Source organism: Plecotus auritus, assembly GCF_963455305.1.
Source record: "Plecotus auritus genome assembly, chromosome: 12".
Classification (NCBI taxonomy): domain Eukaryota; kingdom Metazoa; phylum Chordata; class Mammalia; order Chiroptera; family Vespertilionidae; genus Plecotus; species Plecotus auritus.
The window spans coordinates 34989062-35014678 of record NC_137778.1 but is presented as its reverse complement, the minus strand read 5'-3'; the positions used below and the strand labels follow the sequence as shown (position 1 = coordinate 35014678).

General features: G+C 43.9%; 1 protein-coding gene across 2 annotated transcripts in view; it reads left to right on the top strand.

The window, feature by feature from the left end:
- The first annotated feature begins 1635 nt into the window (after nucleotides 1–1635).
- TTF2 (transcription termination factor 2) overlaps nucleotides 1636–25617 on the top strand; it is a 36817-nt gene continuing 12835 nt past the window's right edge. Inside the window, exons 1-12 of one of the 2 annotated variants that reach the window (XM_080648324.1) lie at nucleotides 1636–1739; nucleotides 1819–1921; nucleotides 4319–4405; nucleotides 11837–11903; nucleotides 13140–14153; nucleotides 14460–14574; nucleotides 15185–15370; nucleotides 16904–17031; nucleotides 18549–18630; nucleotides 20326–20445; nucleotides 22099–22249; nucleotides 24245–24350. In XM_080648324.1, the coding sequence (XP_080504450.1) occupies nucleotides 1712–1739; nucleotides 1819–1921; nucleotides 4319–4405; nucleotides 11837–11903; nucleotides 13140–14153; nucleotides 14460–14574; nucleotides 15185–15370; nucleotides 16904–17031; nucleotides 18549–18630; nucleotides 20326–20445; nucleotides 22099–22249; nucleotides 24245–24350 (2187 nt within the window). In that variant the 5' untranslated portion in view covers nucleotides 1636–1711. The remainder of the gene's footprint in view (nucleotides 1740–1818; nucleotides 1922–4318; nucleotides 4406–11836; nucleotides 11904–13139; nucleotides 14154–14459; nucleotides 14575–15184; nucleotides 15371–16903; nucleotides 17032–18548; nucleotides 18631–20325; nucleotides 20446–22098; nucleotides 22250–24244; nucleotides 24351–25617) is intronic. The other variant, XM_080648325.1, reaches the window with a different exon arrangement.

The following is a 25617-nucleotide window of genomic DNA, read 5'->3' as shown; positions in this document are numbered from 1 at the left end:
ATATATATATATATATATATATATATATAGCCCAGTGCATGGGGGAGTGTCCCTCAACCCGGCCTGCACCCTCTCCAATCTGGGACCGCTGGCTCCTCACCACTCGCCTGCCTGCCTGATTGCCCCTAACTGCCTCTTAAATGTATTTACCTACAAATGTCTCAGTGCAAGAATTATAATCTGGGGATGATGAAAATGCCTCTATTTATTTATTTGTTTTTGCCTAAGCCGCAGCCTGGCCTCCCTCTGTGGGAGGTGACCTGGTGGATCAGGGGAAACCACCACCCCCATTACCCCGCTGCTGCTGCCACTGCTGGCCTGAGCCTGGGCCCTTCGCAGCCCCTGCGCTTTGTCCCAAAGGATGTCTGGAAGGTCGTCTGCTCTAATTAGCATATTACCCTTTTATTAGTATAGGTTTTTTTTATTGGTTTCAGAGAGGAAGGGAGAGGGAGAGACAGAAACATCAATGATGAGAGAAACATCTATCGGATGCCTCCTGCACACCCCCAACTGGGATGAAGCCCGCAACCCCAGCATGTGCCCTTGACGGTTGACAGGAATCAAATCTGGGATTCTTCATTCAGCAGGCAAAGGCTCTATCCACTGAGCCAAACTGGCTAGGGCTATTCCTCACTTTTTAATGGATAACTTGGATTGCGATTTCAAATACAGGCCCCTTTCATTTAATTTCACCCTCGATTTTTAATATTATCAGAGCATACTAGTAGAAAAAAGTTTGACAAAATGTACAGTCAAGCTCCCCTTCGCCCCTACACTACCAGCGTCTAGAGAACATCCTGTACACACACGAGGCAGCTGCGCGGTCCCCTGGGCACCTGCCCGTAATTTGCTGATTCTATGACCTTGGGGGAGTCGCTTTAACCCCTATGAGTCTCGGGGGTCCTCCATAAAATGCTGCCCATCTCTCCAGGTTGTAGAGAGACATGCGTTTGTAGGCACTCTGTCGGGTCTTAAGCGCTACATAAATTTAAGACTGTTGTGGGGTCCTTTATGCCTGTCCTGGGGCAGACCTGTCAGTTCACCACGCAGCTTTAAAGGACGCCCCCAATCACCTCTCACCCGCACCCCATCTTGCCCCCGCCGCTTCAGCACCACAAGTTCTGCGGCTCCTGCTGCGGTGGCCGCTCCTCCAGCCCTGTCCTCCCCAGTGAACGTGACCGAGCACAGCGACAGAGCGCCCACGAGCGCCAGGCCCTGGCCCGGGGAGATCTGGGAAGATCGCGGCGTTCTCGGCCATCGGGAGGAGCGAGCCTTCTTTGCAGCGCTCCTCCCTGCAGTTTGTAAACCCGTTTCCTGTAGGGCCGCCTCCGAGAGGGTCTTAGATGGAAACCCGAGTCGCCCGGGTCTCAGTCCAGCCCGTAAGCTCTCCGAGTTCCTGCCAAGCAAACCCCACCGACCTCCAGTCTAAACCACCCTCCAGCCTCAGCCACGCCCCCCAGTCAAATGCCCCGCCCTCACGCCTCAGCCTCAGATTTGATTTCTGCGCGCGCCAAGTCTTAGTGTAGCTATGATTGGTTGGAGGTGAGTGAATCTCCAGTATGATTGGCTGGGACTAGCTAGAGGGTGGGGTTAATGCCACGGCGGTGAATTATGGGGGGGATTAAGACTGATGATTGGTTCTGGAGGACCGACTGAAAAGCGGAAGCAGGTGTTGGAGCGGGACTTCGTGGGAGAGGCCCAAAAGAACCGGATGGAATTAGTTAGGTGTCCAGAGCATGGTGAGGGGCCAGGGTCCTAGGGCCCCCCGGGGTCGGTCCATCTGTCATGGCGTAATTGTTGTCGACCTTCTCTCCTCAGGGACTTCCTGCTTTCTGAAAACCGGCGTTCGCGATGGCCCGAATAAAGGGAAGAGCTTCTACGTGTGCCGGGCGGATGCTTGCAACTTTGTGCAGGCCACCGAGTAGGTCCCCACTCCCTGTGACCTCGCGGGGCCTCCCGGGAGGAGCCGCCGGCTCTCGGCGCCCGGCGTCAGAGGGTGTAGGAGCGGTGGGGCCCCTGGTCTGCGGAGCCAGGGCCCTTGAAGTAGTTGGTAATCCCAGGACCGCAGGGCGTGTTGGGGAGACGCTCCGCTCCTGCTTGCTGTGTGACCCGAGCCTGGTTGCTTACCCTCTCTGGGTCACCAAGAGCTGTATAATGGGGGATAGGCTACATCTAATCCTTCTGGTCCTTTCCAGCTCTGGGTTTCTATTTATGTGTCGGGCCTAGGCAACTTGGACATTCCCCTCCTCCGCCCCATTTAACTGAGGACCTACAGGCATAGTAGGAAGGAGTTGGGGCTTGTTTTGAATTAGTTTTAGGCTGAACTGGTTTTTAAGTGTTTGAGGTTAAAACACCCCGATGGCCCCATCTAAAAACAGGATTCTCTGCATTTAAGTGGTGATAATGATAATCCAAAGAAACGAGTTACTTCAGGGGTTAATGCTGAAAGAAAATCAGATATCTGATTTCAGCACTCACTCCAGTTTTACAAAATGGAAAGCTGAGACCCAGCAATATTAAGTATCTTTTTTAAAGTGAGAAAAGTTAATACTTTTCTCAGAGTGTTCATGTTTTGTAGTGCCAGCTGTCCACAGTCTCTAGAAGACTTGAAAACGATCACATCATTAAACATTTTTCCCTTCTCTCTACTGGACTTGATAAAGAAAAATAACTTTTCTCTATACCATGTAAAGCACACAATGGATATAAACTAGAAAATAAAGTATTTTTCCAGCATGTAATATTTTCCGAGATAATATTCTTTTACTGGTAGCCCTATACTAAGGTTTTTAATTGAAAGAAATTACTGGAATCCACTTTAATTAAATACAAAATGATTTTGAGTAAAACTGTCAAATCTTGAGATAGAAGGAACCAACCAAAAATAAGCTATCAGCAGCATATTATGTTAGGGTTTGCTATTTATTTCTAGTTTCTATACTGAGCTTCTTAGGTTCTGTATCTAGCTCAAGTTTCATGAAACATGAAAGCATGTTCATATTAGTAGGAATTAAGCATTAATGGTAGCATAAGACTTGGTTTTACATTAAAAAGAACATACCCTTAAATAGAGTGCCATTTATACAAACGTACTGCTATACAAACTAATCTTCTATAGTAATAAAAGCATAATATGCTAATTAGACTAGACATCCTTCCGGACAACCTTCTAGAGCAGGGGTGGGCAAACTTTTGACTCGAGGGCCACAATGAGTTCTTAAACTGGACCGGAGGGCCGGAACAAAAGCATGGATGGAGTGTTTGTGTGAACTAATATAAATTCAAAGTAAAGGAGCGGAGGGGAGAGCAAGAGAACCGGATAGAACAGCCGGATCCGGCCTGCAGGCCGTAGTTTGACCACGGCTGTTCTAGAGGAAGCCGGGGTTGTGAGGGAAGCCTGGGGCCTGGGTGCCAGAGGGAAGCCAGTGCCTGCAGCTGGGGGAAGGAAGGCCTACTCTTTTTTTTTTTTTTAAATATATTTTATTGATATTTTACAGAGAGGAAGGGAGAGGGACAGAGAGTTAGAAACATCGATGAGAGAGAAACATCGATCAGCTGCCTCCTGCACAACCCCCACTGGGGATGTGCCCGCAACCAAGGTACATGCCCTTGACCGGAATCGAACCTGGGACCTTTCAGTCCGCAGGCTGACGCTCTATCCACTGAGCCAAACCGGTTTCGGCAGGAAGGCCTACTCTTGCACAAATTTCATGCATCGGGCCTCTAGTACAATAACATTTGACTTGAAGACAATAATTTGATCTATTTGGAATATGTCTGGTAACCAGAATATAAGCAAAATAAAAAGTGTTGCAGGTCATAGGAGAGGAAAGTACGTAAACCAATTTACTCTCAAATGTCAAATTTTCTCATAAGAAGAAGTTGGAGGATAGGATTTAAGTTTATGGCCAACCATGAACAAATTAGGGTGTGTTGCTGCAGTAGATATATGAACAACACTGTGACAGAAAACAGGTTATGAAAGGAAAAAGGAGGATGGAAGAACCTGGGGAAAATTCCCAGCCAGTCTTCGATACTTCATGCATCCTGTGGTCTTATAATGTAAAGGTCATGTACCACAGTATATTTTTAAACTTTTGAGTCATCAGGAAAGAGATATTGTCACGCATTATTTGGGGGGTGGGAAAGAGGAAAGCTGTGGCCGCTTTCCCCAGAGGAGTGCATGTACACATGAAATGTCTGGGATTTACAAACAGTGGAGGTCATGCCTGGACTCTTACAGTTTGGATTTAATTGTGGGATGTTTGCTTCTGTTCTTTGCCTTCTAAAACAAAATTTCAATTTTTTTCCCCTCTAGCCTTCCTGTTTCTCATTGTTTATTGCACGAGGGATTTGAGGTAGATCTTCAGGGCTTACTGCCACCCCAGGGCACGAAAGAATATAGGTAAGTGTCCAAAAGGAACATCTAAAGTACATTTTCTTTTTTTTTTTCCTAGCCTGGAAGAGTTAGAGCCAGGTATGTTTTCCTAGGATTCTTTAATACTCGTTATTTAAAAAAAACAAGAACACAGCAGTATTTTTACATGTATTGAATATCGTCTGAGCTGTCACTCCCTCACTGCTGAGCAAAATTTCAGGATTAAACTGCTCCACCTTTGTCCCCATTCAGCTCTCATGTAGCCAGTAACACCAGCCCATCAACGGTCATTAACTTGTCAACTTTCTCATTCTGGTAATAGAATGAGGAAATGTGTAAAAATGTCTAACATATGTTAAGTACTCTGTGAATGTTAGTTGCCCTTTTTATGGGAACTCAGAAGTGCAGGAAAGTCTATTTAGATGTTAGATGATATTTCTTATGAGAATTGAAAGATAAGTAGGAATTCACAAGGAGCAAGAGAGGGGTCATATTTAACTGATTAATATTCTACATTAGGGTACAGAGGCACGAAGTAACAGAATTACATGCATTTGGTTCAGTAATAGTTTAGCACGTGTTTGAGTAGAGACTTCAGAAGATAAGGCTGGCCAGGAAGGCAGGGGCCAGGTGTGATGGTCTTTATATGATATTCTGTGCAGTTTGGAATTTATATATTCTAGATTGATTTCCCCCAACCCCCTCTCCCCCAAATAGAGGCATTCAAGGGCCATCTTCATAATTTTTACATACCTGAATACTGCCTGTTTTACTGTTTTTCTTAATTGAGCTATACATGCAATAAGATGCACAGATCTTAAGTCTTCAACTGGTTGAGTTTTGGGAGAAGTATACTAGTACACCCATCCTTATGACCAAGACCCCAGTCAAAATATAGAATGTTTCTATTGCCTAATTAAGTGCTATTGGACCCGCTTCTAGTTAATCTCCTCATCCACCATAGGCAACCACTATTTTGATTCATAATATATACATTTTTTTGTTTGACTTTTATGTAGCAGTATCTGTGAAATTCTCCATCTGGTTTTGTGTATCAGTAATTCATTCATTATTATTGCTGAGTTGAATTCTATTTTATGAATTCTACAGTTTGTTTCATGTGCTCATTTGCCATCTGTGTATCTTTGATGAACTATCTGTTTAAATATTTTGGCCATTTTTTAAATTGAAATTTTTATATAATTGTAGATTCACTTGCAGTTATATCAATACAGAGAGATCCCTGTAGACTTTACCTAATGGTAACATTTTGCAAAATTTAGTATAATATCACAGCTAGAATATTGATATTGATACAATTCATTGATCTTATTTGTAAAGATAGTTTTACTTATACTAATTTGTGTATATGTGTGTGTATATCCTATCTAATAAAAGAGTAATATGCAAATTGATCATCATTCCAACACACAAGATGGCTGCCCCCATGTGGTCAAAGATGGCTGCCCCCATGTGGACACAAGATGGCTACCACAAGATGACCAGCAGGGGAGGGAAGTTGGGAGGGACCAGGCCTGCAAGGGAGGGCAGTTGGGGGCGATCAAGCCTGCAGGGGAGGGCAGTTAGGGGTGACCAGGCTGGCAGAGGAGGGAAGTTGGGGGTGACTGGGCCTGCAGGGAAGGGCAGTTGAGGGGGACCCAGGCCTGCAGGGAAGGGCAGTTGGGGGGGGAACAGGCCTGCAGGGGAGGGCAGTTAGGGGCAATCAGGCTGGCAGGGGAGCAGTTAGGCATCAATCAGGCTGGCAGGGGAGTGGTTAGGGGGTGATCAGGCTGGCAGGCAGAAGCAGTTAGGGGCAATCAGGAAGGCAGGCAGGCAGGCAAGCAGTTGGGAGCCAGCAGTCCTGGATTGTGAGAGGGATCCCAGATTGGAGAGGGTGCAGGCTGGGCTGAGGGACATGCCCCTCCTGTGCACGAATTTCGTGCACCGGGCCTCTAGTGTGTGTGTGTGTGTGTGTACACTAGAGGCCCGGTGCACGAAATTTGTGAACAGGAGTGGGAGGGAGGTGTGGGGGGGACTCCCTCAATCCGGCCTGCACCCTCTCCAATCCGGGACCCCTTGGGTGATGTCCGACTGCCTTTTGCAATCTGGGACCGCTGGCTCCTAATTGCTCGCCTGCCTGCCTGCCTGATCGCCCCTAACCCCTCTGCCTGATCGCCCCCAACCATTTCTGCCTGCCTGATCGCCCCTAACCACCTCTGCCTGCCTGCCTTATCACCCCTAATTGCTCCCCTGCTGGCCTGATCTCCCCTAACCGCCTCTGCCTGCCCCGCACCCAGGACCCAGGATTCCCTCCTCCGGCTGGCTGCAGGCACCCAGGTTCAGGCTTCCCTCCCTCTGGCTGGCTGCAGGCACCCAGGACCTGGGCTAGCTTCACCCGGGCCGGCCGCAGCCACAGGGGACCGTGGGCAAGCGGCTTTGCCTGGGCTGCAGCTGTAGCCGCCCAGGATCACGGGGCAGGTGGCTTGTCCCTCTCCCGGGCTGCAGCCCCAGCTGCTGGCACCCGGGACTGCGGGGCGTGCGGCTTGTCCCTCTCCTGGGCCGCAGCCTGGCTGGTCCCCATTCCTCTCTCTCGAGCTCATTTGTGCCTGGCTGGTCCCCATTCCTCTCTCCCCAGTGTAGAGTGTCTGAGCTGTTACTGTGTGATGGTGTGAGGGTGTGATGACCAATTGTATATTAGCTCTTTATTATATATATGTATACATACACACACACACACACACACACACACATTTAGTTCTATACAGTTTTTTCATGTGTAGTTTTGTGTATTCACCACAACAGTCAAAATATTGAACAGTTCGATCACCACAGGAACCTTCCTGTTGCCCTTGTATAACCATACCCACTTCACTCCTACTCCCCCCTCACTCCTGGCGGCCATGAATCTGATCTCCATTTAAAAAATATTACATTAGCCCTAACCGGTTTGGCTCAGTGGATAGAGCGTCGGCTTGCGGACTCAAGGGTCCCAGGTTCGATTCCGGTCAAGGGCATGTACCTTGGTTGCAAGCACATCCCCAGTAGGGGGTGTTCAGGAGGCAGCTGATCGATGTTTCTCTCTCATCGATGTTTCTAGCTCTCTATCCCTCTCCCTTCCTCTCTGTAAAAAATCAATAAAATATATTTTAAAAAATATATTACATTAATGGAATTATACAGTATGACCTGGGACCTTTAAGTCCGCAGGCCGATGTTCTATCCACTGAACCAAACTGGAGATTTTTGTCTTTTAAATATTGTGCTGTCTTTTATTATTGAGTTGGAGTTCTTTATATATTCTCTATACAAGTCCTTTGGCAGTTGTACACAATCTGAATATTCTGTTTGTGATTTTCATTTTCTTAACTGTTTTGAAAAGCAGAACTTTTTCATTTTTATAAAGTTCAGTTTATTACATTTTAATGGCTTGTGCTTTTTGTCTTCTCTGTAAGAAATCTTTGCCTACCCAACATCATAAATTTCTCCAATGGTTTCTTGTAGAAGTTTTATAGTTTTGCTTTTGGCTTTGTTTATTTGTTTGTTTACTCTATGGTTGACCTCAAATTAATTTTGGGTATCTTATGCGATAGGAGTAAAAGTTTATTTATTTTTCAATGTAATATCAAATGAATGCTATGCAATTGTTTCTGCGCTGTTTTTTGAAGACATTCTTTTCTCCATGGAAATGCTTATTAAAAAATCAGTTGAGCCCTAGCTGGTTTGGCTCAGAGGATAGAGCATCAGCCTGCGGACTAAAGGGTCCTGGGTTCTATTCCAGTCAGGGGCATGCTCGGTTGTGGGCTTGATCCCCAGGAGGGGGTGTGCACGAGGCAGCCAATCAATGATTCTCCCTCATCATTGATGTTTCTATCTCTTTCTCCCTCTCCCTTCCTCTCTGAAATCAATAAAAATATATTTTTAAATATATTTTTTTAAAAATTAGGTGACCATTTGTGGGCTATTTCTGGACTTACTAATCTGTTCCACTGCTGTCTTATCCTATCCTTACACAACCAGATAAGGTAGTGTGTGTCTTCTAACTTTATTTTTCAAGACTGGCTATTCTGGGTCCTTTGCATTTCCATATACAACATAAAATCAACTTTTAAAATTTCCTCAGGAAGCACTGTTGGGATTACACTGAATCTATATGGATCATTTGCGGGAGAACTGACAATAATATTGATTTTCCAATCCATGAGCATGGTCTATTTATTTATGACTTTAAAATTTCTTTTTAGTATTGTTGAATAGTTTTCATTATGGAGTTCTGTACCCTTTTTGCTAATTTTAGTCCTCAATTTTATGGTTTTTGATGTGGTTGTAAATGGAATTTTTAAAAATTTCACGTTTCGATTGTTTTCTCTGATATAGTGGGGCTGGTACGCTTCTAGTACATGAAACCATTTGCAAACTACTGGGGGCTCTATCATGCAGAAATACTGTTCTAGGTGGTAGGAAACCACTGAAGAATTTTTGATTCAATTTGCATTAAAAAAGAACTAACTATGGAGGATAGATTAGAAAGTGAAGATAGTGGAGGCTAGGGGACCACTGAAATAATAGCTACATAGCATATTCATGATCTCTTATTGTCATAGATTCTGCTGTGATAAGTTTTAATACCCCTGTTTTACAGACAGATAGGGAAAATGTAGAGAGATTAGAATGGAATCTAAGTTCCCATGGTTGTAAGTTACATTGCTGATATTCAAACCTAGCGAGAAAAATGGGCTTGGATTGAGGCAGTGGCAGTGGAATTGGATACACTTAGACTGCAGAAAACTTGCTGAAAGAGAATTGATAAGACGAATTTTCCGGTAGGGCATTGAAGCATGCTTCTTCCCTTCTTTCTCATCCGGAATAGTGATCATGGTAGCCCTGGGCGACTTTCCTGGGTTGTGAGGACACAGTGGGGCTGTGTGTGATGCACTTAGTCTGGTGTTTGGGTTATTGTCAGTGCTCAATAAATGGTTGCTGAGTTGGGGTTTATGGGTGATGAGTATACCATTAAGCAAGAGAGGAAGAAAGGGTTGGGATGTGATCACGTGGAGAGCTTTGGATTAATCATGTGTTGTGTAATGTGAAACCAGCTAAAAGAGTGAGTGTGCAGCTTTGAAGAGAGGTGTAGGCTACTGGGAATTTTGAGAACTTATCATTAATATTCTTCATACTAGGTAGGTGAAGCTGAGAGGTGATCATTGTTTTAAAATAGAAAAAAAAAATGCTAAATGTAATTCTTTTAGCCCAAATCCAGAACACTATTACTAGGAGGTATTTACTAGAGCTTTAAAAAGGTTGTTTTAGGATGAATAAAATAAAGTTCTGCAGCATACAACCACAATAAAAATCATGTATCCAGCTATGTGGTACAGGTGGGGAATATAAGCAGAAGTAGACAGCCCATGGATGATGATGTCCTTTGCAGACAATAATACATTTACCCAGAACTCCTGTACTCTGGAGAATGACCTCAGACTGGCTTTTCTTTTCAAGGACTTAGGTACTTTATAACCCCAAATTAATACCATTGTGTGTAAAGCTTAACCTGAATAGGAGACAGGTGCAGCAAAGTAATATACACCTTGGAGTGCAGCTGCATTTGTGTGCAGTTCTCCAATTTAAACACCAGATGGTACCACTCACCAGCATTTGACTGGTCCTTCAGCCATGGCCCTCTGTTGGGCAATGAAGGAAGCTATGCTAGTCATTCAGTAGAACCAGAGGGAAGAACTCTTGCCTTGATACGCGTGTTTACCACATAAAAGTGGCACACCTTGATTTACAAATGTGGGACATTGTCATTGAGCTCTGAGTTCATGTTCTCTTTTTTTCTCTCCCTGCTCCAGCCCTTTTACTTTTTATTCTCAAGGATATGGGATCAAAATGGGTGGAAATAATATTTTGACTATAAATAATAATACAAGTTAGTTTTTTAAGAAACTGGTTTTAGTAGGATGCTCAAAATATTTTATTTTTAATAACACTTGAATCTTTGTATGTCTAGAAAATTCCTTGAGTGGTTACTTTTTGGGTAAATTTGGCATGCAGATTATCTAGCCCAATGAAGACTACCTAGACTGCTGACAAAGAGGCATTAGGGCATGAGCCAGAAGGACCTCAGGCCCCACCAACCCTTAAAGAACCCACATCAATAAAGCCAGTACCTAGTAGGTATTATAGAGTATCATTCTCTGTGTTGTACAATAGGAGTAACCCTTGTATGTGAAGGATATCAGCCCTTTGTAATATGTGTAGCAATTACTTTTCCCAGCTTGCTTTTTGTCTTAGAATTTGCTTATAGTATTTTTACTATATGGAAGTTTAAAATTTATGTAGTCGAAATTACCGAATTCTTTATCTCTCAGCTGTAGAGTCTTATGTCATGCTAAGAAAAGCCTTCATTTTAGGATTACAAAGATATTCATCTTTTTTTTTTTCCTTAAGATATTTATAGTTTCATTTTTTACATTTCCATTTTTGTTTCAGCTTGGGTTTTAGTGTTAAAGCAGTGAACCCATATTCCTAAGTGCCCTGTGACAAAACTGGGTAAGAACTAGAAATAGGAAGGTCATTGAGCAGTCGTATCTGCACACATTAAAATGCCAAATTAGATGTGTTCAAATGCCAGATGCTTCTGTGACTTTAAGACCTACAGTAAGGGATTATTGCTAATCAAGATTACTGAGAAAGGGGAGGAATTCAGAATTGAACTTGGCCTTGAATGACCTTTAAGATTTGGATAGAGATAAGGACGCAGGAGTGTTCCAGGCTGTAAGCAGAGGTCTGGATATAGGAATAAGCCCCTGTGGCTGCAGGAGTGGAGTAATGACTGCAGTTATTTATTAAGTTCTTAATATGGGTCAGACTTTGATCTGACTCTGTTATCTTCACAGCGACCAAATGAGGTAGGTACTTATTTATTTGCTAGAGGCCTGATGCATGAAATTTGTGCAAGAGTAGGCCTTCACAGTTGTGATCCTGCAGCTGCAGCCCCAGCTTCGTCTGGAAGGTTGTTTATAAGGACGTCTGGATGGCTGTTTGGTCGATTTGCATATTATGCTTTTATTATTATAGATTATTATTACTTTTTACCATTTTACAGGAAAGTAAACTGCCACAGGGACCAGTCAAATATGGTGTCATCATTTTCAGAGCTAATTATATGGTAGGGCTGAGATTTGAATCCTCCCAGCCTGCCTTTCCTCATTCTTAGACACGACTTTAGGAAGAAGGGAGGATGTGCTTTCTGTGCTTTCTGATGAAAGAGACTGAATTGAAGATGTCTGGCTTCCTCTGGCTGGTTTCTTCATCCTGGTTTTTTATAACCTGTATCCTGGAAAATAATTAATATGCTACAGACATTACATTCTCCTTATAGTGGAATCAGTATTTGCTTTCACATGTGTTTTAATGGATTTTCACATCCTTGATTATTTGTGTTTTATACTACATTAGATTGTTATTCCGATGCACTAGAAGTAAGGCTGAGAAGAAACAATGGTGTGGATATATCCCATGGCAGGTAGGAGTTATTTACCTGTTTTCAGACCTGCTCTGTTCAGACTGTTTAATCTGTGGCATCACCTGAAAAAACTTTGAAGTACAACATAAACTGGTTGGTCTTCATCATACTGTCTCGGAAAGGCAGTTCTTTTCTTTAAGGAAGATAGACCCTGTTGTGACTTTTAATTCAAAGAACTATTTGGTTATAGTAAAGATTTAATTAACTGTCTTCTATTTTACTTACCTAAATATTTTTGGAGGTCTTAAATGTAGTCAATATTCTCCTACTTTGGGGAAAATTAGATTTTCTTGACTAACTTCAGCATCTTTTTATACACTGATATCTCCTTGATATTGGTATTTTCTGATTATAATTCATAAGCTCTTAGAATGTGAGAACTAGGAGCGATCCCACAGATATCCAGTAGGTGAGAAACTAGACCTAGGGAAGTGATGAGACTTGTTTTGATGGAGGGATAGCTTGAACTTATGATTCTAGACTCTACAGTGAGACCTTCCAAATCAAGTAAGCATAGGACCTTGATTTGGTTTGGGGAAAAGTTCATATTGAGCAAATAGTTTTTCATGAAAAGAATACATGTGGCTGTTGCTATTAGAAAAGCTCTTTGATTTAGTTAGCACATTTCCTGGATGCCTGGAAAGCAGTGATCATGGACAGAGAAGGAGCCAAGCATTGAAAGTGCTGTTAAGAAACAAATACTTCATGAGTTTGACAGGAGTCTTTTCTAGAGGCAGGGATAGTCCCAGGCATGTTCAGAAATATTGTAATGCTTTTACTGTTTCCATTTCTTCTGGAAAAAAGGCATTCTAGAAATGAAGTTTGCATTAATATCTTATATTAAACTAGAGGCCTGGTGTATAAAATTCATGCATTGGCGGGGGGGTCCCTCAGCCCAGCCTGTGCCCTCTCTCAGTCTGGGAGCCCTTGGGGGATGTCTAACTGACAGCTTAGGCCCGCTCTGGAGTGGGCCTAAGCCGGCAGTGGACATCCTTAGTGCTGCTGCGGAGGCGGGAGAGGCTCCCGCCAGCACCGCTGCACTCACCAGCCATGAGCCTGGCTTCTGGCTGAGCGGTGAGCCCCCTGTGGGAGCGCACTGACCACCAGGGGGCAGCTCCTGTGTTGAGCGTCTGCCCCCTGGTGGTCAGTGCGTGTCATATTGATAGGTTGTTCCGCTGTTCAGTCTATTTGCATATTAGCCTTTTATTATATAGGATCATGTTCTTTTTCCTGTAGGATCCTAATTCCAAAGAGCATTCTTTAACCAGCAAGTCTCAGCATGCATCTGAGCCCTCTCATTATCCTTCCATCCAGCAGAGAAACCCGTTCAAGGTACTTGACAAGAATCAAGAACCATCTCTGTGGAAACAGCTCATCAAAGGTGAAGATGTGGAAAAGATGGCTGGTAAGAAGCAAAGGGAAAAGGAAGACCCACTCTTGGATCAAAAGAAGGAACAGAAGCCTGAATCTAACTGCTGGGTGGAGAAAGATCTCTCATCTGGCCGGGTGGTAAAGGAAAAATCTGCAGGTCAGGAGAAGCCACGAGGGGAGAAAGCAGAGCTTCAGTGTGAAGCAAATGGAATTGAAGGGATGCACAAAAGAAACCTTCCTGAGATGAAATCCAAGCAGTGCCATGGTAATGAGCTGAGAAAACCATCTGCGGCTCCTCAGGAGAACCTGAATGGTGAGAGTCATTATGTCCAAAAAGAATCAGAAACTCTGAGAGAAAAGAAAACCAGGCCTTTGCCTCAAACTGTTCGCAGCCAAAACCCAATAAACAAGCCCCCGGAAGCAGGACACCTCAGCAAGGAGCAGCCCAAGAGCCGGGAGGCTAGAGAAACAAAGGCCAAGGATGACCCCAGCACGCAGGCCACCCAGGAGAGGCGGCTCCAGGGGCCTTTCCAGGCGCAGGCAGAGGCCCATCCTGCACCTGCACCTGCACCTGCACCTGCTCCAAAAGGGCTGGCCACCCAGCCTGCGCCCCCGGCTGCAGGGCCTCCCCTGGGAGAGAGGCGAGAAGCGGACACAAGCAGTGGTGAGGAAGATGATGTTATTTTTGTTTGCTCTCAGCCAAGGATCCCCTCATTCTTAGACACGACTTCGGACTCACGAAAGAAGGAGAACCTCCAATGCCCTGGTCAAACTGTGCAAAGAAAAATGTCTCCTGCCTCAGGTGTTTCCAGGAAGGTAGGACCCTCAGACCCAGCATCCCAACGTGCGTCCCTCACAACACAACTGAAACAAAAGAAGGTAAGTGCTGCCTTGTGCTTCCTTTTGAAGGTTAGGACTCTGCTTACTCTGGGCAGATAGGGACTCCACAAATGAGTTAAAGATGGTAATGTGAGCAAAGCTCCATAGGTGGGTGTTCATTTCTGCCTTTTCCTATGTTTATATATTCAGGATTGGTAAATCAGCTGGGCTTAAAAAAAGTTTTGGTTTTCACATGCAAAGTTAAAAGACCATAATTTCAGAGTTTTAGCATTTTAGGTATTTTAATCTGACGCTATCTTTAACAACTGGAGAGGAGCGATCCATTTTATTGGACCTGTTTTTCAGAGCACACTGGCATCAGTGAACATTCAGGTTCTTCCAGACAAAGGTCAGAAGCTGCTCAAGCAAATTCAGGAGTTGGAGGAAACACTCAGTGCTCTTGCCCTCGCCCCAGAGCAAGGTAAATGGGTTGTGCCCCAGAACTCGGGTTTGCATGAACTTTACAAGAGACATTTGAGAAGCCATCTTTTTAAAAATGTATATATTTTTATTGATTTCAGAGAGGAAGGGAGAGGGAGAAAGGGATAGAACCATCAATGATGAGAAAGAATCATTGATTGGCTGCCTCCTGCACACACACACACACACACACACACACATACACACACACACCCTACCCCCCACTGGGGATCGAGCCTCAACTTGGGCTTGTGCCCTGACTGAGAATCAATCTGTGACCTCCTGGTTCACAGGTCAGCGATCAGCCACTGAGCAACACCGGCCAGGCACGAGAAGCCATCTTGTTAAAGAATGTTGACTCATTCACCTTTCCATTTCATTATCTGCTTCTGAGCTTCCTTTTAAATCACAAGTGTAATTTATAAAAGCTTTCCTATTTCCTGTGGACTCACCTCTCCCATAGTTTTATGCATCTGTAATGCTACACACTCTAGGAAGCTTTCCCTAGCTTATTGGAATGGTGCTCATCCCACGCTCTCTTGCCCTCTCCTCACATATAATTCCTTTACTTTTCTGAACTTGAATCTGTTCTTCCCTTGTTTTGTGAACAGGCCCAGATGAGAAGAGTAGCACTCAAGTACCACAACAGAGTGGCGTCACCAAAACTACCACTGCCCCTCCCCACTTGGTGCCACCCAAACCCCTACAGCTGCAGGGTCAGGTTCTCCAGCCTCTGGGTTCTCGGCTGAAGGCTGCCAGCCAGGCAGCTGCTGGACAGTCCAGTCAGCGCTACGGAGGTAAGATCAAGGGCCTGGCCCTGTTGTGAATAGCTACCCCCAGGAGGTAAAATTCTGCCTGGTAGATGTCTTTCTGCCCACACGAAGGCAAAGCCATTCCTGAGTTGTTAGTTGCCTGTGTGAGAAAGATTGCGATGCTCAGCTGAGCTCTGCACATTGTGTTTAGATCTCTGTGAGGGCAGACACTGTGTCTGCCTGGTTCACTGACCTTGATCAGTCAGCCAGGGGTCAGCACGTAGGAGTCAGTAGTAAGTGTGAATGGAAACTTGAACTCACAGCATGGTGAAGTAGGTAGACCAGCAGATACATTTGTATTCCCTCTGTGTCCGTTAAGCAGAGCAGAGGAATGACATGACTGAAGACCGATAGCAAATAGACCCATCAAGAACAGTAACACCCTGTGTAGCTCAGTGTTTTCATCCTGAACTTTCCAGAAAATGATGAATTTAGAAGTAACTGCAGAATGAAGATCTCAAGGAGAGCCTCAGATATATAATAGGATCGGTTGCCGTGCTGATCAAGAGCCAGGAGCTCAGGTTGGCTGGCAGTGACCAATTTCCCTCCAGTGAGAACTGCTAGAGAAAAAGGGAAAGGGAGAGAAGGAAGCAGCGGGGAGAAAAGGGAGATAGGGGAGAAAGTTGAAGAGCATAGTTCACAAGGGGGTCTATACTCTGCCTGAGAAAGCTAAGGTCCATCTGGAAGAGCACAGAGAAAGCGTGCTTGTTAAAGAAAGTAGCAAAGTAGTCGGGTGTACAGGAATGTTTTGAGAACGTTACTGTGTTACAGCATCATCCCTACTCATAACGATGACTGAGTCACCTAGAGGAAAATTAGATTATTAAGGTTTTGGAAATAATTCCATTAAAATAGTCTTCCTTTTGAAAGCATTTTAACATCTAAATGGTTAATGTTTATTGATCTAGAAAGCTCTTATTTGAATACTTCATCCCTAAAATTGCAGTCAGCTGAGGTGCCTGCATTTGTTAACTAACTGCACTAGAATTCTCCAGAAGGAGTGGGCTATCAGCACGAAGTATTTCTCGGTGCAGGCTCTGGCATGCACTCCAGGGCGGTATCTGTCTGCCTCAGCCTTGCCTGGCTTGGCCTTTTCTGTTGCTAACTTCTTTGCACTCAGCCTCAGGGATCTTTTTCCAAAATACTGATGGTGTTTAATTTCCTCTGCCACCTCCTCAAGGCTGGAAAAAACTTAGCAAAAATATGACGGGTTATCTTATTTTTTCATTTTACTTTATATTATTTTGTCCTTTATTATGTGATAAAAAAAAAAAAAAAACACACCACACACCCACAAACAAACAGAGAACCGGGATAGAGGAGCCTGTGGGCTAGGAGAATCTGCAGGCAGAAAGTTTTAGTCCAATATTGTATGTCAGCTATAAATTAAAAATAAAGAAAAAGAATTTTTAGTCCATACGAATCCATCATTTGGCAAATAATGAATTTCTTTTTGCAGCCATAACCAGGACATGATACTGGCTATGTCACCTTTAGGTAACACCTCTCTGTACACAGGCCCTACCAACCAAGACCGCCTTCATGCCGTGTGGAAAATCACAAGTGAAGCCATTGATGAGCTGCACCGATCACTTGAGTCATGTCCTGGTGAGACAGCTATGGCAGAGGACCCTGCTGGGTTGAAGGTGAGCCGGGGAGTGTTCTATGGCGGTGTCCCCGTGCCCATGGAGAGGTGACCACTGTGCGACGGCTCCGCAGAGTGCCGCTCTGATGAGTTTCCTACAGATAATGCCTCAGTGGCTTCCTTTGCATTATTTTGTCCTTTTCTGTTTAGCAGTGAGAAATAAACCATTTTTTTTCTTAAGGTCATGAAGTTATACAGTTGATCTTGCACAATACTGTTTGAACTGCATGGATCCATTTATACTTATTTTTTTATTTTATTTTTTTTGGATCCATTTATACTTAAAATCTGCATATAATTGGACCTGCACAGTTCAGATCTGCATTGTTCAAGGGTCAGCTCTCCATGTCTATAGCAGAAGCAGATCTACCTAATGACCTTCGGTGGGTGCCACAGGATACAGAGGAACTGCTGCTCTTAAAGAACTAGTTGGGGTGAAAGTGTCTGCACAACATACATAGAACAATAGAAAGTGACTTGAAGATAAGGATAAAAATGTGCATTGTAAAGCACTATAGACTGTATACAAAATGCAAAAGGGATTCAAAATAAAGGAAAAGTCACGCTAGGTCAGTAATTACCAGTGCCTTGAAGCTGCAGGCCTAAAGATAGGTGGGAGGATGGAACCCAGACACCCCAGTTAGAGGGAAGATACAGAGATTGGTATTAATAACTGGTGACAGGGTGACATCAGGACCTGAGCTGGGAGCAGCAGGTGATGTTACTGAGTGGGAAGACTCCCGTGCTGGGGAGCCTGGCCTGGTGAAGGGGCTTAGATCACACTGGCTCAAGAGATATGGAGTCACTGTAGAATTTTGAGCAAGGGTGTTTTATGAAGATTATTTTTGTCACTGAGTACAAGATAAACCGGAGTAAGAAAAGACTAGAGAGAGGGGTGCCAGTTAAAGGGCTGTTGAAAATTATGGTTAACAATGCAGACTGGGATGTTGGCTACAGAGAGGAAAGTGAAATCTATAATAATGAAAGTGTAATATGCAAATTGACCGAACAACCGAACAGTGGAACGATCATCCGGATGTCCTGACAACCTTCCAGATGAAGCCGGGGCTGCGAGGGCTGAGACAGCTGGGCCTGCAAATCCTACTCTAGCACGAATTTCATGCATAGGGCCTCTAGTTAAAGAGATAATAAGGAAAAGCCAACAGAATGGCTGGTAAAAGCAGGGTGACCAGTCAGAGGGGTTGGTTGCAAGCAGTAGAAACTGACTTTGGCTGATTAGGCAGACAAACCAGGACTCTCTCTTGAGGGTGAGAGAGGGGGCGCTTGATAGACATGCTGGACAATAGGCATAAATCACACTGCCCTGGGTAGTCCAGGATGTACGGGTACCCAAGGTGACATGGTGGAGTCAAGAACTTCAAGGTTATATGACATCTAGACCATTGGGAGAATCACTAAGAGAAAATAAAGAGTAGAATGTGGCGTCGCTGTGGGCAGGATCGAGGATAGCCTCTCATGAGGAATTTAAACTTGACTTTTGGTGATTACTTTTGTCAGGTCCCTTTGCTGCTGCACCAGAAGCAGGCATTAGCCTGGTTACTGTGGCGAGAAAGTCAGAAGCCACAAGGAGGAATTCTGGGTAAGTCTGGTATTATGGAAAGAACCAACAAAGATAATGTTGTACTATTTCATTTGGTCCTCTCAACGCCTCTGGGGTTGTTGCCCTCTATTACAGTTGAGAAACAGGTTCAGAATGGCTAAGCAACATGCTCAGGACCCTCAGCAATAGAATCAGTCAGGTCTCGGTTGCAAGCAGTAGAAACTGACTCTGGCTAATTAGCATAGACGGTTTATTCTGTGGTGGGAGGTGTGGAGAGCCAGGCTGGAGCCAGACTTCTAGGAGCAATGGTCAAAGCCAAGTAGTAAGCTTGTGTCTTGTGGAAACTGTCATGGCTGTTTCGCTCTATCAGGCACTGTTACCCCAAGATCAGACACTTCCATGCCCAGCCCTTCTAGCCTCTTTTCTCAGGTCGCTTATATCTGAATCTGGGTCTTGAGTGAGTACTGGTGATCTGTGGAGCCGGGCCATGTTGGCACTGCCTTAGCTGCAGGAAGCCAAGGTGGCAGGTTTTTCAGGCTCTGCTTCGAGGACTCGTCAGACTACATTTTCCAAGGTGCTCAGCTTCTAGAAAAAAATGACAGATGTCCACTGTGGCTAGTAAGTGGCTATGTTGGTCCCCAAGACCACCTCCAGATGCAGTGATTTGCTAGGAGGATGTAGAGCATATAGTCACACTCATGGCTATATTGTATTATAAAATAAAAATAGTAGTAACATTTATTTGATACAAATCAGAGTCAACAAAGGGAAAAGGCACACGGGATGAAGTCCAGGTGCCAGCTTCTGAGGCCTTTCCCATGGGAGTCACACAGGCAAACGTAATTCTCCCAGCAGTGAGATGTGAGAACACGTGCAGTGCTGCCAGCCAGGGGGGTTTGTTAGAGACCCGGTGCCCAAGGTATTTACTGGGGCTGGTCGCATAGGCAGCTTCAGCCTCGTATGTATATAAGTTCCACGCTTCCAGAGGGAAAGCAGGCATTCAGCATAAACCATGTTGTTTGTACAAATAGAGTTAGCACAGTGAGCCACTTTTTAAAAAAATATATTTTTATTGATTTCAGAGAGAGAGAGATAGAAACATCAATGATTAGAATCATTGATTGGCAGCCTCCTGCATGCCCCCCTCCTGGGTATCGAGCCCGCAACCTGGGCATGTGCCCTTGACCAGAATCGAACCCAGGACCCTTCAGTTCACAGGCCAATGCTCTATCCACTGAGCCAAACCAGCTAGGGCCAGTGAGCCACTCTTGTCAGCTCAGGGAATGGTGGGACCCCTCCTTAAATCTGAGTTCCCAGATGCCAGCCACGGGTCAGTCTTCCCTGGAAGCAGGGATTTCAGTGGATAGCTGTTTTTCCTCTTTTTTTGTACAGCAGCAGAGCCAGGATTTGAACCGGAATTCATGCTGTCACATTTTACTTCTGCTTATGTCAGAGTGATTACTTAAACAGTTGAAATGAGGATACTATTTTGCAGGGTATAAATAGTAAATTAGGTAAGTTCAGTTACTGACACATTGACAGTTCTCAAGGAATGTTAATTCATGCCTCTCTCTGATGAATAAATTAAGGGGATGGGGGACTGTTTTGAGTTAACTGTAACTCCAGAAATGTAGAAGCACCAGGAAAGTAGGCATAGGATATATTTATTCTGGAAGCTGAGTTGATTCTTTGCCCTAAGTAATTAACTCTCCTGTCTTTATTTTTATTTTCCAGCAGATGATATGGGATTAGGAAAAACCCTGACAATGATTGCACTCATTCTGGCCCAGAAGGATCAAGAGAAAAACAAAGAGAAGGACAAAAACATGACCTTGACTTGGCTTTCCAAAGATGGTATTCAAGTGCCTTCGTGGCCTGTCATTTCCTACATCAATCATTTGAGCCTGTGGAGAGTGGAAACTTTTAAACTACAAAAGTACACCTTTGGCCATCTAGTGTTAGACTACTTTCCTACATTATCATTTCTGATGCTGAATATGCTAATTTAAGTGTTTTTTTTTCTCTTTTAATATAAACTTAGCTTGACCTGTGAACTAGAAAAATTTGTGGAGAGAGCTAAGGCTCTAGAAGACTTAGTCTAAACATAATGATTACTTTTATCAATATTGAGGATATAACCACAGGATAGGTCCATATTAGTTAATGTATTATTTTTTGAAGCAGGATCTGTCACAAACTCAGATTTGAGCCACCATAGCTGAAGCTGTTTTCCATGTTTCTGAAGTTCCAGAAGTTTCCAGATTCTAGACAGTTCCTATCTTGTTTCATTCTGTTTTTAATCTGTAATGACTATAAGTACTTTAAGTCCTGTGTATTGTTTATAGACACCACCACAGTAAGTTGCCATGGACACAGTACATTTCTCAGTTGGTTAGATCAGTGGTCGGCAAACTCATTAGTCAACAGAGCCAAATATCAACAGTACAACGATTAAAATTTCTTTTGAGAGCCAAATTTTTTAAACTTAAACTTCTAATGCCACTTCTTCAAAATAGACTCGCTCAGGCCGTGGTATTTTGTGGAAGAGCCACACTCAAGGGGCCAAAGAGCTGCATGTGGCTCGCAAGCTGCAGTTTGCCAACCACTGGGTTAGATAGTTAAAAAAATCAGTGACTGTCTGCTCTCAAGCCTCTGATGACCACTGTTGCAGCTGGATCCTGTGTCCCTGTGTAGAATAGCAGCTTAGGTGTGCACACACTTATACTTACACACACATGCACACATGTATACAAACACACACACACGGAATGAGGGGCAGTGGTACAAATACTACATTATTACTTTGTTCCAAAGTAGTGTTTGCCCATCTTAGGGGTTTTTGTACTTATATTTTAATGTAGATATAATTAAGTTAATGCTTTTCAGAAAGAAAAATAATACTCCCCTGTAAAGCCCAGGATGAGTTAGGACAGTGGTCGGCAAACTGCGGCAGCTCGTGAGCCGCGGTTTGCCACTCTGTTGACTAATGAGTTTGCCGACCACTGACTTAGACTCTTGATTCCAATAATTACAGGCTGTTGTTGTTCCTTGTGATTAAGCCCCTATCTCAGTGGTTGGCAAACTCATTAGTCAACAGAGTGGCAAACCGTGGCTCGCGAGCCACATGTGGCTTGTGAGCCGCAGTTTGCCGACCACGGAGTTAGGATATGATCCAGCTTTTACCTTCTGGCCACTGACAGTACACTGGTTGTTTTTTTGTGTTTTTTTTAGACTGAAGTTGTGTACTACCCACTTTCCTCTCCTTTTTTAGTCTCTATGTCTGACACCTATGTAAGGGTGAATAAGAAGTAATTAAGTATTTTGAGTTAAAAGGCCATCGCTTCCATTTTCTATTCTGCTATTACCTATGTGTAGAAATAAGAGCAGCAGTTGTTAAAAAAATATTGATTGAAGGAATGAAGCCAGTTGAGGGAAAGGTAATGTCTCTCAGAAGCTAAAGGCTATTTAATGGGTGTAACTAGGTGTTGATTTTTTCCTCCTCTTGAGACTCCACTGAGTTTACTTCCCATGGAACACTTATCATCTGTCCTGCTTCCCTGATCCATCATTGGAAAAAGGAGGTGGAGAAACGTGTGAGCAACAACCAACTGAGAGTCTATCTCTATCACGGCCCAAACCGGGATCAGCGTGCAAAAGTGTAAGTGCAGAAATATTGAAGTCACTAGGCTCAAGAGGCCTCATTGACTGTGCCTGCTTTCCCTGAGGTTTCATTTAATCAGAACTAATGATATTGTCAAGACCAAAGGTACTCTTATCCCCAAACAGCCTCACTTGTATTAAGAGATAACTCTTGAGAGAAAATGGTGTTCTTTTGCTATATCCTTGTCACTCCGCGAAAAGCTGCCATGTGAGCAGGCCTGATACGCCTGAGTTGTCAGCCAGGCAGCAGCTGCACTCCCTGGTAGAAGAGGCTCTGTCACAGGTATTTCATGATAGTGAATTTCTGATTCCAATTCACATTCTTTTTCTGTTAGTGTGAATGGAACTAGCCCAGTCTTAAAGAGCATTTTGATACACTACTAATGATTAGTTGATGTAGGCTGATTGTATTTTTACTAGAGGCCCAGTGCATGAAATTTGTGCACGGGTAGGGTCCCTAGGCCTGGCCGGCCATCAGGACCGATCAGGGCTTTTGGCTGCTGGCCAGGGCCTTCCTTCCCCAGCTGTTGGCCAGGGCTTCCCTTCTCGGCTGCCAGCCGGGGCCTGCCTTCGTTCCGTGACGCCCCCTGGTGGTCATTGCATGTCATAGCTAGCGATTGAACTCCCGGTTGAACTCCCGAAGGGACACTTTGCAAGTTCTAGAAAGTGATCTTTTTTCTCTTTTAATATGAACTTAGCCTTTTATATACATAGATAACATTTATATATATATATATATATATATATATATATATATATATATATATATAGATGACTATTTTTCATATGTGAATAGTCTAAGAAGTTTTAGATGCAAGAATTTAGGATTAGACCTAACTGTGAATTCCTGAGGAGGATTGATCAGGAAGGGGAATATTTCCTCAGATGTTAAATTGAGTCCTAGTCTTTGTCTTTTGGTTTTAAAGAATTTGGTTTTTTGTTCCTGTGATATAAGGGTCTGAATTGAATATTTACTGATCTAGTTAAGAACTGATTTATTTCCACTTCTTTCCCCTACCTCTCATAGTGAATCTTTTATCCCCTAAAGAACAGGGCAGTGGTCTTTCAGGGGTAAATTGCCAGATTGGTGACCCCTATATTATACATCAATTCTTGTGACTGAGAGTCTCTTCAGCCGACGAGGGCATTGGGGCAGCAGCAGCAGGCCAGCATGCTTCTCTGGCAGAGAGTACTGTGAGTGGCCTGCCTTTATTTAGAAATAAATTGCATCTCATTGGTTTGCACTTTGATCATACCTGGTTTGGTATTCAGAGTGTACTAGTTGACTGATTGGAATCATTCTCAGTTATACTTTGTATGATGTTAAGGCCACCTGGAGTCCTTGCTGCCTCTCTGAATTAGGCATGTCATTTTTATCAAAGGTATTTATGGACATTCTCTCAGGTTCACATTATTAAGCTTCTTTGGGAAAAGATTTGTGCCTTTCATTAAGAATCTTTACATGTAAAGAGTGTAGGCAAGGTAAACTGAAAGTTTACAGCGTGATTATACCCACATGTCAAAGCTAGATCAGTGGGTTTTTACAAGTCCGTTGTAGAACAAAGAGGAGAAAGCATCCTTGATGAAAGGCAAACTGCTTTGAGAGTCTCTTTACTTCCCTGGGACTGTAGCATCATCTGTGTCAAGTCATTACCAAATGTTAGTTCCCAACGTTCTGTACAGGCCAGATATTATTATGAAGGTTAATATGAGCCCAGCTGGTTCTCCTTTATGACTCGTTGGATGGGAAGAGGGAGGCTGTTCTTGTTAAAGTGAGTAGACTGTAGAAATGATCAGAGGTAAGAGGGAAGGAAGCCAAATGAGTCAAGTTTACCTCTCCAGAATCATGTGTGTTGATGTAGGACATAAATTAATGAATTCTGCTGTCTGTCCATCCAGCCATAGGAATTTTTATGACGAGATCAGCTCTGCTTCTTATTGTCAGTGTCACAGGGGGATCGTTTACCACTTGCTTTGTGTTATGTCTACACAGCCTCTCTACGTATGACATCGTGATCACCACCTATAGCCTTCTGGCCAAGGAGATCCCCACAAAGAAGCAAGAGGGACTGGTCCCGGGCACAAACCTCAGTGAGGAGGTGAGGCTGGGGGCTGTCAGGGAAGGAGAGGTGGAGCCCCATCTCCTTTCGCTCAGTCTTGTCACAGCATCAGAGACAGCAGAGGTCAGGAGTGTCCTAGCCAGTCCACCTGTGGAAACGAAGCGCTCTCTGTCCCCTCTCTTTTATTTAGACCACCTCCGCAGTGATAAAGGGTGAGGCTTGGCACAGTTTTAGCTATTTTGTTTTGTGTGTTTTTTTAGGAAAGAATAACTACATCACAGTTGTGTTGGTCATCACATGATTATAGGAAAACCTCACTTGTTGTAATTTTTATTTTAGATTCTGTGCGATATCCTCTCAGGATATGCTTTATATTTGGTGTGAAGACTGGTATTTTAGGACTAGGATTTTGGTATTAGGCCATAATTCCCTGCCTCTCTTCAACTCTCAGGAAAACGGGTTGAAATAATAAGGCTACACGTGGGCCAGAGGCTAAATGATAACCAGCGAAAACCTGATGTTTGCTCTGCACTCAGGGGCGTCGCAGTTGTCTAGGGCAGAGGCTTTATTGCGTAAGTGATTGAGGGGCTTTTTTGTCCTGAAAATACAGTGTTGCTCCAGGAACTCCTCTTTAACATACGTTTTTACAATGGAATAGTCACAGACTCTGTATTTGGGGAGATCTCTGGAATGGAGACATCCGATGACCAACTCTGCCTTCTTGCAGATGATTAACTGCAGATTCCTCAGTGGTTCCTCATTGCTTTTAGGATAAAACCTTATTTTTTTTACATGATATTTTAGGCTTTTATGGCCTTGCCCTGCTTGCATGTCCCTCTTCACCTACAGCTCAGCCCTCCCTGTGGCCCCCCTTGCTCAGCCATAACAAGGCACATGTGCTGCTCCGCCACGCTCTGCCACCCTCCTGTGCCTTTGTTCACTCTAAGTGGAATGCTCTGCCTCCTGTTTGGTTCAGTGTGTCTCTTATGCTTATGTGACAGCACTCCATTTATCCAGCAAATATTGAGCTGCTCTCTCGGGTATTATGGGCACAGCAGTGACCAAGACTGGGTCCCTACTGTCATATACTAAAGAGTGCAGTGGGGCTTATACACTCACTGTGTTGTACGTAGTTATCTTGGTGCTTGCTTTTCTCTGGGTTGTGAGCTTTCTGAGGGTAGGAACTGTCTGTTTGTATGGCTTAGTATCTCACATATGAAAGTAGACTTTTAGTAAGTTTTCAGTGATTTTTTTTTGGTAAATTTAGTAAATATTTTATCGAATGAGTGAATACCTAGCGAAGTCC